The 16,776-nt window shown below is 48.8% G+C and overlaps 1 protein-coding gene and 1 long non-coding RNA gene across 2 annotated transcripts in view; both read left to right on the top strand.

Moving 5' to 3' along the window:
• The first annotated feature begins 3,373 nt into the window (after window positions 1-3,373).
• Window positions 3,374-16,776, top strand: part of LOC105536662 — a 20,915-nt gene continuing 7,512 nt past the window's right edge. The window contains exon 1 of the long non-coding RNA XR_001005620.1: window positions 3,374-3,425. This is a non-coding gene — a long non-coding RNA (uncharacterized LOC105536662). The remainder of the gene's footprint in view (window positions 3,426-16,776) is intronic.
• Window positions 10,259-16,047, top strand: ITPRIPL2 (inositol 1,4,5-trisphosphate receptor interacting protein-like 2). Its single transcript, XM_011976085.1, has one exon. It carries the CDS (start codon window positions 10,765-10,767, stop codon window positions 12,370-12,372), a length of 1,608 nt encoding a protein of 535 aa, XP_011831475.1. The 5' UTR covers window positions 10,259-10,764; the 3' UTR covers window positions 12,373-16,047.

Here is a 16,776-nt window from a genome sequence, read left to right as displayed (position 1 = left end):
CAAAAGATTTCCTTGCTGTAAAATAGAGATCCCCCTAAAAAAATAGAGCTAACTCAGTAAAGTACTAGGCATGGTGCTAGGTCCATTTTCTGATGGATGTTGCTATGTCTGGATGTGATGCCTGGATCCATGGCTGTTTAAATTAGAAGAGTGAGGGCCTTCTGTTACTTGCAGACAAGAGCATCCTGACCAAACAGTATGGTACACAGAGTCCATTGTGGCCTGCCTTGTGACCCACTCTCCAGTCTCATCTCTCAGTATTGCTTTCTCCAGTCCCAAACTTCAGACCCCCTGAATTTCAAACCATGGTCTTTCATTTCTCCAGGATTCCATGCATGAAATGACTTCTGCCCAGGATGCCCTTCTCCATCTCTTTATCTGACAATGATCAATTCATCCTCCAAAATCAGCTTAGCAGGCATGTCTTCCAGGAAGCCTTTTGTACCAGACCCAGCTTATGGGCCACCCCAGATCCATTTGGCCCCATCTGCACTCCTGGGCCTCAGCCACTTGCCTTGTTTCGTGTGTGAGTATGTGTGTGTGCACGTGCATGCACGTACTTTGAGGCAAGGTCTTGTTCTGTTGCCTAGGCTGGTGTGCAGTGGTATAATCAGGGCTCACTGAAGTCGCAGCCTTCCAGGGCTCAAGCAATCCTCCCACCTCAGCCACCTGAGTAGCTGGGACTACAAGTGTACACCACCTCGCCTGGCTAAGTTTTTAAAAATAATTTTTTGTAGAGACAGGGTCTCACTATATTGCCCAGGCTAGCCTCAAATTCCTGGACTCAAGTGATCCTCCCGCCTTGGCCTCCCAAAGTGTTGGGATTCCAGGTGTGAACCATCGTACCTGGCCTGCCTTGTTTCTTAACAAGAGCAGCCCTAGCAAGGGATCACTCTATTTTCACAGCTGGAAAGAACTGGCTGCTGCCACTCCTGCCACAGGACCTTTTTGTGTGGTGCTGATGATAAGGAAAGACCACCCACATGTATAGGCAGGGGCTTTCAGGGACACTGGCTTCTTCATCATGTCCACATGGCCCGGAGTGGGGACAGTAAATATCCTGTGGGTATCCTTTGACCAACAAGAGACAGGACATGGGAAGAATCATCAGCTCAATTGTTTGCCCTTTTTTCTCCCCAAATGTTTAGAGATTAAGAGGCTCTGTGCAGCCTCTTTGAAGGGGATGGAGGAACCAGCTGTGTTTGCTGCAAAGCTTCCTTCGCCTTGAATCACTCCCCATAAAACACTCATAGGCAAGCCATACCCTTAGGTTCTGTTTTCTGAGGATCTGGGCTAAAGAGCCTCCCCACCCCACGCTGCCACCACCCAGCAAATCTGGGTGGCAAGGAAGAGACACATTTGGACGATCTCAGACTCCGGCAGGGATTGTTAGAAGGATCACAGGGAACCCAGACAGCACTACTTACTCAAGTCAGAAAAAGAGCTGTAAGGTCATTCAGGCCGCACGGCAGCTTTTGTGCTCCCAGATCAACTCCGAGAGCCCACCATTCTTGGACTCAGCTGTTTGGTCGCCTTGCTTCTTCCTACTCTCCCCTGACCTGCTGTGGTTTCCACTGCCCCCTGGCCTTTGCCTACTCTATGGCTTCCGCTGATTTAAGGCTTCTGCTTAATTCTGAATTCTCCTTCCTCAGGGCTTCTGTGTCCCCTTCATTCAGACTCCCCAAGAGAGAAGATAGGCTTGGGTTACTTGGTTGCCATTCAGTACTGGGTGGCATTGTTGGCAAAGTTGTGCATTGGACTCCCTTGTTCCTGGTGGCCCTGGTCCAGTCCCTTGAGAGTGTTTAGAAACATCTGCATCAACTTGACATTGCTGTGACATTTACAAGGGTGTGACTGACAGGCTTATCTCTCTAGGCACAGGTCAGTGTGGATAATCTCTAAATAAAGATAGGCCCGGTCAGATATTGAATATGCAAGGTGATTAAAATTTTTTTGTGTGTGTGTAGAGATGGGATCTTTCTCTTTTGCTCAGACTGGTCTCGAACTCCTGGTCTCAAGCAATGCTCCCACCTTGGCCTCCCAAAGTGCTGAGATTATAGGCAGCAGCCACCTCACATGGCCAAAAGGAGATTTTTAAATAAAATAATCGTCAAAAGTCTAAGTTGCCTGTGAATTGCACATGACATGAGCTATGTAATAGTCTTGTTTAGTAGAACCAACAGGAAATTTTAAATAACAAACCAGCAACAGGTCATTTATCACAGATAGTTTGAGAATCACTGGGAAGGCAGCAGTGAAGGAATCTGAGTGGAACTTCCAGAAATAACTCTTAAGCCACAGAGCAGAAACTGGCCCACCAGGGAAGCTGCCGCCTCTGTCCCCACCAGGAAACTGCCTGCAGAACCAGGGCCCCTGCTCCAGCTGCGGAGTTGCAGAATCACCCCACCTCTGCTGCCAGCCACACTAGCAAAGCGGGTGTCTCGGGTGGCTCCTGTCTTCGTGCCAGGAAATGTGGGAATGTGTTTTGCTTCCCAGCTCCTGCTGCAGAAGCTCCCTAGAGGAAAGCTGAAACGAATGGCTAGTAAATGGAGCCACAGTGTCCATTCAAAAATTCTACACTTCCGTGACAACAGGACTGATGTCCTGTTCCCCCAAGCAGTCACATGCTCCTTGACCACAAGCATATGCACATTTTGTTTATATTACCTGGAATGGTCTCCTTGAATTTCTGTTGATCAAAATCCTATTCCTTCCTTCCTTCCTTCCTTCATTCATTCATTCATTCAATAAATCTCTATAAAGTACCAGGCATGGCAAAGGCTACTCGGGATACCAAAATGAATATGGCAAAGCCCCTGACTTCAAGAGCCTCATCAACTGATTAGAGAAATAGACATGAACATAAACTACACTGCTCTTTTCCTTTCTGTCCTATAAAACCCTTTACAATGTAAAAGAGTGAAGTATAGGGAGGAAGAGTCCAGCTCTGGAGTCAGACTTGCCAGCTGTGTGACTTTTTTGAGACAGGTCTCTCCCTTTCATCCAGGCTGAAGTGCAGTGATGCAATCATCAGGCTCACTGCAGCCTCAACCTCCCAGGCCCAAGTGATCCTCCTGCCTCAGCTTCCTAGGTAGCTGGGACCATAGGCACACACCACCACACCCAGCTAATTTTTTTTTTTTTTTTAAAGACAGGGTCTCACTATGTTGCCCAGGCTGGAGTGTGATTTTTATTTTTAATTAATAATTAATTAATTTATTTATTTATTTTTGAGATGGAATCTTGCTCTGTCATCCAGGCTAGAGTGCAGTGGCATGATCTTGGCTCACTGCAACCTCCACCTCCCGGGTTCAAGCAATTCTCATGCCTCAGCCTCCTGAGTAGCTGGGATTACAGGCATGTGCCACCACGCCCAGCTAATTTTTGTATCTTTAGTAGAGACGGGGTTTTACCATGTTGGCCAGGCTGTTCTCAAACTTGTGACCCCAAGTGATCCACCCACCTTGGCCTCCAAAAGTGCTGGGATTACAGGCATGAGCCATTGCGCCCGGCCCCTGGAGTGTTTTTTAATACGTTACTTAATCTCTCTCGGCCTCACTTTTCTTCTTTTCTTTTTTCTCTTTTTTGAGACGGAGTCTTGCACTGTCACTTGGGCTGGTGTGAGCGATCTCGGCTCACTGCAGTCTCTGCCTCCCGGGTTCAAGTGATTCTCCTACCTCAGCCTCCTGCATAGCTAGGATTACAGGCGCCCGCCACCATGCCCAGCTAATTTTTTGTATTTTTAGTAGAGACAGGGTTTCACTATGTTGGCCAGGCTGGTCCTCACTTTTCTCATATGTGAATGGCAATAATAACAGCACCAGCCTCATTGGGTTTGTTCTGCGCATTCCAAGAGATACTGCTGAGGAAGTGCCACATCTAGGAGGCATGTGATACAGGCATCAAATGGACTATCATATCCTGTCCTTCAAAACCTGGTTACATGTTACCTCTCCATGAGCTCCCCCTGCTCCCGCTGTGGGAAATGAATCCCTTCTCTCTCTTTTCCTCTCATCACTGTTCACATTCATTCTCTGTGAGACACACCTCCAAGATATCAGACACTCTGAGAGGAGTGTCTGTATATATACTTGCTAAGCTATTGAAAACAAAAGCCATAGGAGTAACCTTTGTCAAACATTAAATGCTAAAGGAGTTTTGGTTTTTGGTTCTTTTCTTTCTTTTTTTTTTTTTGGTTTGTTTTGAGACCAGGTCTCGCTCTGTTGACCAGGCTGGAATGCAGTGACGCAATCATGGCTCACTGCAGCCTCAACCTCCTGGGCTCAGGTGAACCTCCCACCTCAGCCTCGTGGGTAGCTGGGACTACAGGTGTGTGTCACACTGTGTTGCCCAGGTTGGAGTGCAGTGGCATGATTTTGGCTCACTGCAACCTCCACCTCCCAGGTTCAAGCAATTCTCGTGCCTCAGCCTCCTGAGTAGCTGGGATTACAGGCGTGTGTCACCATGCCCGGCTAAGTTTTTGTATTTTTAGTAAAGACAGGGTTTCGCCATGTTGCCCAGGCTGCTCACAAATTCCTGAGCTCAGGCAATCTGGCCGCCTCGGGTTCCCAAAGTGCTAGGATTACAGGGATGAGCCACTGTGCCCGGCCAACAGTGACAGTTTTCTTAATCCACCCATACACTGTGTGTATGTACCATTTTCGTCTGTCAGCTCAAAGCCCTGTGTTTTCCTTCACATTCCCCTTGGCCTAACACGTGGTAAGAACCCACAAATATGAGTAGTAAATTAATGAATGAGTAAATCTGTATTTGCTCTGACACATATAGTAGATTTGCCAAGTGTAAAGTTCTGAGGCCTGTACCTTGAGTCCTTTAGAGGAAATGGGCTATGGAAACAGATTACAGGCAGCAAAAATAGCAACAGTAATACGTCATTTACTCGGTGTAGTGGGGGCGAATTATGGTCCTCCCAAAGATACGTTCTCATCCTAACCCCTAGAACCTGTGAATGTGACCTTCTTTGAAAAAAAGGGTCTTTGTAGACATAATTCAATTTAAGAATCTTTAAGGATCTTTAAATTACAGATCTCCAGTTGAGATCAATGGGATTACTCCAGTGCATTCTAAATCCAATAAAAGGTGTCCTTTTAAGAAACAGAAGGCCAGGCACAGTGGCTCACGCTTGTAATCCTAGCTCTTTGGGAGGCCAAGACAGGAGGATTGCTTGAGGCCAGGAGTTCGAAAGTGGCCTGGGCAACACAGTGAGTGAGACCTCATCTCTACAAAAAATAAAAAATTACCTGGGCGTGGTGGTGCACACCGTAGTCACAGCTATTCAAGGAGGCTAAGGCAGGAGGATCATTTGAGCCCAGGAGGTGAGATCAAGGATGCAGAGAGCCGTGATCACCCACTGTACTCCAGCCCAGCCTGGGTGACAGGATGAGAACCTGTCTCAAAAAAAGAAAAGAAAAGAAACAGAAAAGGAGAAGGCTCAGACCCAGAGGAGAAGGCCATGCAAGATGAAGGCAGAGATGGGAGTGAGGCAGCCACAAGCCAAGGGGCGCCTGGAGGCGCCGGAAGCTGCAAGAGGCAATGAGGGATTCTCCTCTGAAGCCTCCAAAGGGAGCACAGTCCTGCAGATACCTTGATTTCAGATTCCTGCTTTTGAGAACTCTGAGATAATACATTTCTGTTGTTTAAACCACCTGGTTTGTGGTATTTTGTGACAGCAGCCCTAGGAAGCTAATTACTCAAGGTACATTGAGCGTGTTTGTATGACCCCTAAGCCGAGATTAGTTTTCAGATTTTTTTTAGAGTTAGGATCTCGTTCTGTCATCCAGGCTGGAATGCAGTGGTATGATCATAGTTCACAGCTCACAGCAGCCTCGACATCCTAGACTCAAATGATCCTCTTGTCTTAGCCTCCTGAGAAGCTGGGACTACAGGTGTGCACCACCACACCCAGCTAGTTTTTTTGTTTTGTTTCGTTTTGTTTAGAGACAGGGTCTCACTGTGTTGCCCAGGCTGGTCTTGAACTCCTGGGCTCAAGCAATCCTCCTGCCTTGGCCTCCCAAAGTGCTGGGATTATAGGCATGAACTGCTGTGCCCAGTAGGTTTTCATATTTTTAAATGGCTGAAAAAAATCAAAAGAAGTGTATTTCATGACACATGAAAATCTTACAAAATTCAAATTTCAGCATCCATAAATAAATTTGATGGGCACAGCCCTATCCACTCATTGACAGATCATCTCTAGCTGCTGTAGTGAGTTGATTATGTCTCCCTAAAAGGTAAGTTCAAATCCTAACTCCTGGCCATGTGCAGGTGACCTTATTTGGGTCTTTGTAGAGGTCATCAAGTTAAGATGGATTAGGGTGGGCCCTACATTCAATAAATAGTGTGAGAAAGGAGGGGAAGATTTGGATACAAAGACCTAGAAATAGGCACAGGGAAGAAGGCCAAATAAAGACAGAGGCAGCCGGGTCCAGTGGGATTACTCCTGTAATCCCAGCACTTTGGGAGGTCGAGGTGGGTGGATCACCTGAGGTCACGAGTTCGAGACCAGCCTGACCAACCTGGAGAAACCCCGTCTCTACTAAAAATACAAAATGAGCTGGGCGTGGTGGATCATGCCTGTAATCCCAGCTCCTCGGGAGGCTGAGGCAGGAGAATCGCTTGAACCCGGGAGGCAGAGGTTGCGATTAGCCGAGATCAAGCCATTGCACTCTAGCCTGGGCAATAAGAGCAAAATTGTCTCAAAAAAATAAATAAATAAATAAATAAAAATAAAAATAAAAGACAGAGGTAGAGGGATGCAGCTATTAGTAATAAAAGTAATGGCAAGAACCGCAATTATTTTTGCACCAACCTAATGCAAGTTGAACTTTGCCAAGCAACGGTTCCAAACTCAGCTATTTGGGGGCCACAGCAGTGGACCTGAGCAGTTGTAGTACAGACTTTATAATATCCAAGCCTAAAATATTTACTCTGTGGCCCTTTACAAAGAGTGTGTGCCAGGCTGGGCATGGTGGCTCATGTCTATAATCCCAGCACTTTGGGAAGCCAAGGCAGGAGGACTGCTTGAGGCCAGAAGTTCAAGACCAGCCTGGGCAACATAGTGAGACCCCCATGTCTACAAAAAAAATTAAAAATTAGCTAGGTATGGTGGTGCATGCCTGTAATTCCAGCTACTTGGGAGGCTGAGGCAGGAGGATCCCTTGAGCCGAGAAACTCAAGGCTGCAGTGAGCTATGATTGTGCTACTGTGCTCCAGGCTAGGCAACAGATCAAGACCTGTTTCTTTAAAAAAAAAAAAAAAAAAGTGTTTGCTAACTCTGACCTAGAGCATTGTCATTATTTGTATAGTTGGAGATAGCATACTACTATATGTGCCAGGGCAAAAATAAACCACTCTGTTGGTAGCACCCCATTTTATAGATGCGGAGATAGAAGCAAAGATAGGTTAACAGAGTTATCCGAACGAGGTGGCCAGCTGTCATCTCTGCATAGCAAAACGTCTCATCCATCTTTTTCCAGCCACAGCACCATGACTTGCCTTGCGGGGAGAGACACCCCTTCCCACAATTCCCACAGTTTGAACAGGGCTGACTCCACCCCTTGGTTCCAGGGTTGGGTACCCAACTGTATTAGTCAGCTCAGGCTGCCTCTGCAAATACCATAGATTGGGTGACTCCAACAACCGAAATTTATTTTCTCATAGTTCTGGAGGTTAGAAAGTCCAAAATCAAGGTCTGGTGGGGTTCAGCTTCTGGTGAGGGCTTTTCTCCAGGTTTGCAGATGGTCTTTCTTTGGGGCAACCATGTGGTGAGAGAGCCGTCTCTCTCTCCGTCTTATAAGGTCACCAATCATATCAGATCAGGACCCTATCTTTCTGACCTCATTTAACTGGAATTACTGCCGAAAAGCCCTATCTCCAAATACAGTCACACTGGCCGTTAAGGTTTCAACATAGATTTGGATTGGGGTTGGTGGGGCACTACCCAGGCAATGCTAGTCCATGCATTCCCTTGCTTGGTGACTTCAGAATACGACCCGAAACGATCCCAAGTCATAGCATTTACCACAACTTTTAAAAAAGCAAGCCTCTCTGGCCAGGCGTGGTGTCTCACGCCTGTAATCCCAGCACTTTCGGAGGCTGAGGTGGGCAGATCATCTGGGGTCGGGAGTTCAAGACCAGCCTGGACAACATGGTGAAACCCCATCTCTACTAAAAATACAAAAATTAGCCAGGAATGGTGGCGTGTGCCTGTAATCCCAGTTACTTGGGAGGCTGAGGCATGAGAATCACTTGAACCCAGGAGGTGGAGGTTGCAGTAAGCTGAGATTGTCCCACTGCACTCCAGCCTGGGCAACAGAGCGAGACTCTGTCTTTAAAAAAACAAAACAAAACAAAAACAAAAACAAGAAAGGCTCTTTTCCTCTGCACTGAAGACAATGTGAGACTAGAGCAGCCAAGGGCATATGGAGAGGACCTGCGGAGAGTACAGTCCACTTAAAAAGCAGAGCTAAGAAGTGAAGGGAGAACAGGTCTGCATCATTGAAGCACCTAGATCCAGCTGTACCTGAAATCCTTTCATGGATCTCAGTTGACATGATACAATAATGTGTGTGTGTGTGTGTGTGTGTGTCTGTGTGTGTGTGTGTGTGCTTAAGCCAGTTGGAGCTGTGTTTCTGTCACTTGCAACCTGAAGAGTCTTGACTAGTAGATGATCTCATAGCTAACAGTAGTAGACGGGATCTGAAGGCAGACCTGCTTAGCCCTCTAACATGTTTTAATGTATTCACCCTTGCTCTCTTTAAAGGTCAGTGCGAGCAAAGAAGGTGTAATGAGTGTGAATAAAGCAAAGAAGGTGTAATGAGTGTGAATAAAGAAATACAATTATTTAAATAGAGCAGATTATTTCAGGAAGTGCTCCCTGTTAGGAAACAAAACAAGCTTCCTAGGACTGAGGCTCCAATGTAGGCTCTAACAAAGGACCCCCAAAATTCCCAGCAGATGAGGAAGGGACCTTCCCTGGGCCCCCTCCTGGGAGTTCTGTGCCTTGGTTTCTGCCCAGCTCTGCAAAGGCTGTGTAACCTTGTGGCGGAGGGCGGGAAAGGGGGGTGCAGCTGAACCTGCCTGAGCTGAACCTGTTTGTGCCCCTGTCCTCCACTGGGAAAATAATTTTATTTTAATTTAATTTCATTTTATTTATTTTATTCGTACAGAGACAAGAGTCTTGCTCTGTCACTCAGGCTGGAGCGTGTGATATGATCATAACTCACTGCAGCCTCGAATTCCTGGCCTCACTCAAGCGATCTTCTTGCTGCCTCGGCTTCCCAAAGTGCTGGGATTACAGGAGTGAACCAGCATGTTCCGCTGAAGTCTGGGGCCAAATGTCACCCCTGTCATCCTCTGACTTCCGCGGGGCAGCCACCACTTTCTCACTCCCTCCAGCACTTTTGTTTATTTTAGAGCGTTTTCTTGCTGTGGAATCCTTTCCCCAACTTTTTTTTTTTTTTCTTTTTTTTTTTTGAGACGGAGTCTCACTCTGTCACCAACGCTGGAGTACGGTGGCACCAGTACACCCACGCTGGAGTACAGTGGCTCACTGCAGCCTCCGCCTCCTGGATTCAAGCGATTCTCCTGGCTCAGCCTCCCGAGCAGCTGGGATTACAGGAGCGCGCCACTACGCCTGGCTAATTTTTGTATTTTTAGTAGAGATGGGAGGGGGGTGGTCTCACCATGTCGGCCAGGCTAGTCTTGAACTCCTGACCTTAAATGATCCACCCACTTCGGCCTCTCAAAGTGCTGGGATTACAGGAGTGAGACACTGCGCCCGGCCACTTCCCTTTTCTGATTCGCATTTTTAAAAGGCTGTAAGCTTCACGAAGGACAGAAACCTTGTCCATCTTGTCAACTGCGATTTCCCCAGCACCGTGGCTCTGTCCTGGCACATGGTAGGTGCTAGGTGAATACTGGTTTGAACAGAGGACAGACGCAGACGGCAAGGGCCACTCCTGTGCCAGGGCCTGCCACGCCACCACGACTTGTGCAGTGGGGGCGGGGAGGATTGGACAGTTTGGCTGTGCGCCCTCTTCTCCTTTTCAACGTCCCAGTATAACTTCAAGGGAGTGCAACTCCAGAGGCTCCACGGACGAAGCCACCGCCCCGGAATCAGGGCCTTCCCAGTTCTGCCTTCGGGGAGGGAGGATGGGGGTGGGCCGCGGGAGGCCAGTTTCAAGCGCGTCCTGAAGTCCCTCCCGCGCCCCGCGTCGCTTTAAGGCGGAGGCCCGGGAGGGGGCCGACCCGGCTCGCCAGCTCCACGCTAGGCTCCAGACTCCGGCATTTCCTCCCGGCTAGCTGGCGCGGCTTCGCCTCCCCCTCGGAAGAGGAAACTCCCGGGGTCCGAGTAACAGGGTCAGGCGCGGAGAGGAGCGGCGGGAGAGCCAGGAGGGCCGCCCAGGGTAGGAGGCGAGCCAGGCCGGGCCAGAAGCTGGCCGACGGCGGCGCGCGGGGGCACCGGGCGGGGAGGGCCGCTGAGCCGGACTCAGCGCGCAGCCGGGGCAGGGCGCGGCCCCGGGCCCGAGAGCGCAGGGCGGGCCGCAGCTGGAAGGAACACTTGAGCTGGGAGAGGAGGCCGAGCTGGAGGGCGGCTTCCCTCGGGCCTGCGATCGGGAAGCCGCCGCGGAGAAGGAGACGGGGACAGCGGGGCTGCCCGGACGCTGTGCGCATGCTGGGCTGGGGTCGCCGCCGGGGCTCGCCCCTTGGGCTGCTCGGCCACCGCCGCCCCGGGCGCCCGGCATGTCGGTGCACTACACCCTCAATCTACGCGTCTTCTGGCCCCTGGTGACCGGCCTGTGCACCGCCCTGGTGTGCCTCTACCATGTCCTGCGGGGAAGCGGGGGCGCCCGGGCTGAGCCCCCCGACGGCGGGGACGGCGGCTTCCCGCTGCTCAAGGTGGCCGTCCTGCTCCTCCTCAGCTACGTCCTCCTGCGCTGTCGCCACGCTGTCCGGCAGCGCTTCCTGCCCGGGTCTCCCCGTCTGGGGGGTCACGCCGCCTTCTCCTCGAGACACTTCCGAGAGCCGGGCCTCAGCATCCTGCTGGAGAGTTACTACGAGCACGAGGTGCGTCTGTCTCCGCACGTGTTGGGCCACAGCAAGGCGCACGTGAGCCGGATCGTGGGCGAGCTGGTGCGGGCTGGCCGCGCCCGGGGGTCCCCCGGTCTCATTCCCGGGGGAGCGCTGGCCTTGGCCTTCCGCGGAGACTTCATCCAGGTGGGCAGCGCCTACGAGCAGCATAAAATCCGCCGGCCCGACAGCTTCGACGTGCTGGTGCCACTGCGCCTGCCGCCGCTTGTGGCGCTGGAGCCACGGAGCCTGGGCGAGGAGCCAGTGCTGGCCCCAGCCTTCCGCGGCTGCTTCGTGTGCGCCCTCAAGGCACCACCCTCACCATTGGGGGCCTCGGGAGGCCACTGGCTTCGAGACTGCAAACCCTTTGCTGATGCCTTCTGCGTGGATGTGCGCGGGCGGCGTCACCTCTCCGCTACTTTGGTGCTGCGCTGGTTCCAGTCGCATCTGCAGCGCTCCTTGGCCACTGTGCGTTACAGCCTGGAGGGGCGCTGTCGGGTCACCTTGACCCCAGGTGGCCTGGAACAGCCCCCCACCTTACACATCCTGCCCTGCCGCACTGACTACGGCTGCTGTCGCCTTTCCATGGCTGTGCGTCTCATCCCCGCAGTCCATCTGGGAGATGGGGTCTTCCTTGTGGCGCCACCACCGCCACCCCTGCCCAGCGCGCCCCTGTTGGAGCTCCCTGAGGGCCTGCGCGCGGAGGCACTGTGGGGTGTGAACACAGCACGCCAGGAGCAGAAGCTGCTGAGTTGGCTGCAGGAACGGGCAGCTCCAGGTGCCTGCTACCTCAAGTGCCTGCAGTTGCTTAAGGCTCTGCGAGATCTGGGCGCCCGTGGGCTGGACTCAGCGGCTGCCACCCAGTGGGGACGCATCCTGTCCTCATATGTGCTCAAGACAGTGCTGCTGGCAGTGCTGCTGCGCAAGGGGGCCCCTGGGCAAGGCTGGGATGAGGAGCACCTGGGAAAGTGTTTGGAGGAGTTGGTGCAGTTCCTTAGGGACTGCCTGCTGCGACGCCATACGCTCTTCCACTGCGTCCTGGGCCCTGGTGGGGCGGCTGCTGAGGTGGGTCCCCTGCCCAAGGCACTGCGGGAAGCCGCCCCAGTTGACCTCCTGGCCGCTTTCGACGGGCAGGCCCGGGAACTTGCAGCGGCGCGTTTGCTGTCCACGTGGCAAAGGCTGCCCCAGCTTCTCCGGGCCTACGGGGGTCCCCGCTACCTTGCCAGGTGCCCCCCGCCCCGGAGTCAGCGCACCCAGGGCTTCCTTGAAGGTGAACCGTAAACCCTGACAGCACCCCCACCTGACTAAATGCTCCTAAAGCCTTTCCCACTGGGTGGGGGTGGGAATGGCGGCGAAGCCAGTTAAATGCAAGATTGCAGAAGGCAGAGAAAAATTTGGTGGCTGCCACAAGCTTTAGTGGCTTAAATATCACCTCCTCGCTTCACAGTCCAATATAATATGACATCTTCACACCCACTAGAGTGTCCTGGGCAAACTAGGGAAAACATGCAACAGCAGCCCCAAGAATTGGTTCAAATGTTCTCTGTGGACGGATTCTGTAGAAGGATGTGACTTTTACAGAAGTCCAGTAGAAGCAAGAACTAGCTGCAGGGAAAATTTCTTCTTGTTGATTTTTAGACACAGATCTCTCTGCCCAAATTAAAAACAAACAAACAAACAAACAAAAACACTAAAGTTTTTGACACAATTACTTGCTAGGTACTTGGTTCCTGATTGTCTTTAAAAAGAAAAATCTGAATCTTTATTTGCAACTGGAATTGAAGTTCTATTTTAGGGGCTAATGTTCAGAGGAACATAATTTCCACTGTTCACATTAATATTAATGTATTTTTAAAATGGTGCAATCACAGGTGTTTGACAAGATTGTCAAAAAATTAAGTCACACAGATGGAAAGGCAATCGAGAGTTGATTAGAGAAACTTCCAGAGAAAATAGCACTTTATATTGATCAATTCACTCATATTGTGGTAATTGCTAGCACCAAGCATTGCATCTGAGAGGGAAGCCAGTTATATTTATTATTAAATGTACAGCCTTGAAAAGTGGCCAGCATGCTTGCCTAACATCACCGCAGGCCACAAGCTGGGATATGTACCAGTCCGTCAACACCCATTCATGGAACTACCTACTACCAGCCAGACATGGCTGGAACCAAAGCAGCAACCAAATACATATTCAAGACAACACTGGTGAAGGCATAAAACATGTTGGCTTTGGAGAAAGATGTGTTTTAGGCTTTGCCTGTAAAGGTGTTTCTCCAAGGCTGGCTGCTGGCTGGAGACAGAAATGGTTTTTGTTTTAAGGTTTTTAGCAAACTCCTTCACAAAGAGATTTCTTTCTGAGCTTAATGAGCTGACGAAAAGGAAATGCCTGCTGTTTAGCATGTGGTTTGTGCTGGATCTCTAACCACTGATGGTTCCTCTTTGTTCAGGCAGTCTTACGTGGTCCAAGAGACCTGTTGATTCAGCACAGGTCTTGCCAAACATTTCACTTATAGTTCAGGATCTTAGGCTCTGTGGTTGAAGGTCAGTTACTCCTTGGTCGTGGGCAGAGGAGACAAATTAGCAAAAGAGCAAGGGAGACAGCACTTGACAGCAGTCTGTCTCTTTTTTCTCTTTAGGTATCAGTATCACCAGGTTGGGTGTATTTTGCAGCTGGGAGGAGCCTGTCCTGGAATTCTCCCTTGTTCTACCAAATTTATAACAGCCCTCAATTACAGTTTTAAGTTCACCATGGCCCATCATCGGTTTGCCTGATTGGAAATGCAGCCAGTCTAAGTGTTACACATTGGGTTTTTTTTTTTTTTTCTTAATAAAAACATGTACCTCCTCAGACTCTTACAGCTAAAATTTGGAAGACAGAAATGGCGATGTGAATAGAATCATTGTTGAAGTTCTGAGCTCTTTGGAGGGAACTCTATAAACCTTCTTTCTTTAGGGGATCCACTTGCCCGCTGTGGGAAATCATTGTGAGTAGGTAATTTACGGGGAATCCTTCTCCTCAAAGCTGCATTGGCTTCTTATATCCTTTGCAACCTTGGGCTGAAAGAGAAGCAGCTGCAAACATTGTGCGTCTCTTTGAGGTTGTCTTGAGGCCAGTTCCCCGCAAAGGTCGTTCCTAGCTTTGTGAGATCAATGTTAGGTCATAAGGTACTGCATTGTGCAAAAAAGTCAGTCTGCTAACTTTATGCAAAGATAGAAACTGCACAGTATTTTTTAAAAATAGTTTAAAAAATAGATGCCAATAGTAGATCTTATATATATACATATTTTTTATATATATGCATATATATATATATTTCCATACTCAACCACAGCTTCCTCTGTACTCATTGTCTGCTACAGTAGGACCAAGGGTTGGAAGGATTATAAAGCTTTAAGGCTGGGCACGGTGGCTCACCCCTGTAATCCCAGCACTTTGGGAGGCTTAGGTGGGCGGATCACCTGAGGTCAGGAGTTCAAGACCAGCCTGGCTAACATGGCAAAACCCTGTCTCTACTAAAAAATACAAAAACTATCCGGGCGTGATGGCGGGCACCTATAATCCCAGCTACTTCGGAGGCTGAGGCAGGAGAATCGCTTGAACCCAGGAGGCAGAGCTTGCAGTGAACCGAGATCATGCCACTGCACTCCAGCCTGGGCGACAAAGCAAGACTCCGCCTCAAAAAAAAAAAGCTTTAAAAGCTGAATTTTAGAAATATTTCTAGCTGTGTCAGTGAGTTCCTCTTTTAATAGTATTTTAAAGTATAAATCTGGTAACATAGTTAGTTCTTGTAGTTCTTTTGTTAGTTTTTTTTTTTTTTTCAGGTTAATTACCCAAAGCCTCATCCATCCTCAAGGTTTTTAAATTTTATTTTTTTAAAATAAATTGTGCATTGTATTTGTGAGTTTTTAAAATATTACTGTTTTATTTAAATGCCATGCTGAGCAATTGTTCTCTGTACATGGTAACCAAAACTTAGAGATTTCGATCAATTTTGATCAATGTTTAGTAAACCAAAACATGTACTGTGTACAACAGAAATAATATGGCGTATTAGCCAGGCATGATGGTTGCCCAAGACAGTTAAATTAAGCTCAATTCTCTATTTTATTAGGGCTCCATTATGTCCTTCATCTGAAATGTACACATTTTTGGTGTATGCTTGGTACTGGAGATTCATATATGCAAATATTCTCATGTAAGAAAGTTCCACAGTAACAACAGCAGGGGAAAAAAAAAAAATTAGTTGTCCAGCCAGGGCCGGAGGAAAATGTTTTTGGGGAAGATGACTCAGTCATTTTGTGGCAAGACACCCTTCGGTAACTCCCACTGACCAGTCTTGGGAGCCTTCCTGGAATGATCGTGGGCTGAGCGGAGATGTGTTTTGCAAAATGAAACTGAAGCCGAAAGAAGGCAGAATTCGAATGAGGCAAGAGAAATCCAAAGAACTGGGGAAGGAGGACTTCAGATGGAAGTGAAGCAAGAGAGGGAAGGGGAAATGAAGTGAAAATTGCGTGAGGGTGTGAGAGAGGTTTGGGTTAGGAAACACGTTTTTAGTGCTATTTCCAGCCAGGGGTCGCAAACTCAGCAGCCTGTAGAAACGGGGTGGGAGGTGGGGGGGAACCTGCGCTTGCCTTTAAAGAGGGGACCGTTGCTCAGCCATGCAGAAAAAAATGGGGCAACAAGCTGGAAATCAGGTTTTTTTTTTTGAAAAGTGAAACTTGATGATTTTTAAACAAGTAATTAAAAAAAAAAAAGTCCAAAATACCACGTGGGCCAAACCTGTGTTTAAGCCTGAGGGCCACCAGTTTGCGACCACTGCCTTACACAGTTAACACCCCAAGTATGTATATGGTCCTAGGTTTTGTTTTGGATATGGTAGTGTTATATATACTTGGGGGTGTGATATTTCAAATCATCTTAATCTCTCAGAGCTAAGCTTTATTGTAGAAACAAATAAAAAAAAAAATTAACATAGCCACAGATAACACTTAACTCACAGTTTCCAGGAGGACGCTTGATCTCCAAGCTGCTCTTTTTGAGTCAGATCCTACGTCAAACCACTTAGGACCAGTTTCTGGCATTTCTTTCCTGGTGATTTGGGGTAAACTTCTTGGTTCTGTGAGAGTTTGCAGATGAGTAATCAGGAAGGATTGCAGAATAACTTGTTTCTTTGTATTTTATTCTTACATTTAAATTAATTTTGGGGAGTTAGTGGTATCCTAGCTCATGCCTTTACAGTGGTGATTGCTTGCTGGATTTGGGGTGCAAGCTTCTTCGGCTTGTACCATTTCCAGTACCAACGACACAGGTTTTTGTTTTTGTTTTTTGAGACAGGGTCTCACTCTGTTGCCCAGGCTGGAGTGCAGTGGCAAGATTGCAGCTCATTGCAGCCTTGACCTCCTGGGCTCAAGTGATCCTCCTGTCTTAGCCTCCCAACTAGCTGGGCCCACACGTATGTGCCACTACACCCAGCGAATTTTTAAATTATTTGTAGAGTCAGGGTCTCCCTATGTTGCCCAGGCTGGTCTTGAACTACTGGACTCAAGCCATCCTCCCACCTCGGCCTCCCAGAGTGTTGGGATTATAGGCGTGAGCCACCACACCTGGCCTAAAAGCATGGTTCTGATCAGACTTCATCCCTGAATGTTTCTATCATTTTCTTTCTTTTTTTTTTTTTTT

The sequence above is a fragment of the Mandrillus leucophaeus genome, unplaced genomic scaffold, assembly GCF_000951045.1.
Source record: "Mandrillus leucophaeus isolate KB7577 unplaced genomic scaffold, Mleu.le_1.0 Scaffold162, whole genome shotgun sequence".
NCBI classification, from domain to species: domain Eukaryota; kingdom Metazoa; phylum Chordata; class Mammalia; order Primates; family Cercopithecidae; genus Mandrillus; species Mandrillus leucophaeus.
This window is presented reverse-complemented; position numbering and strand designations above follow the sequence as displayed.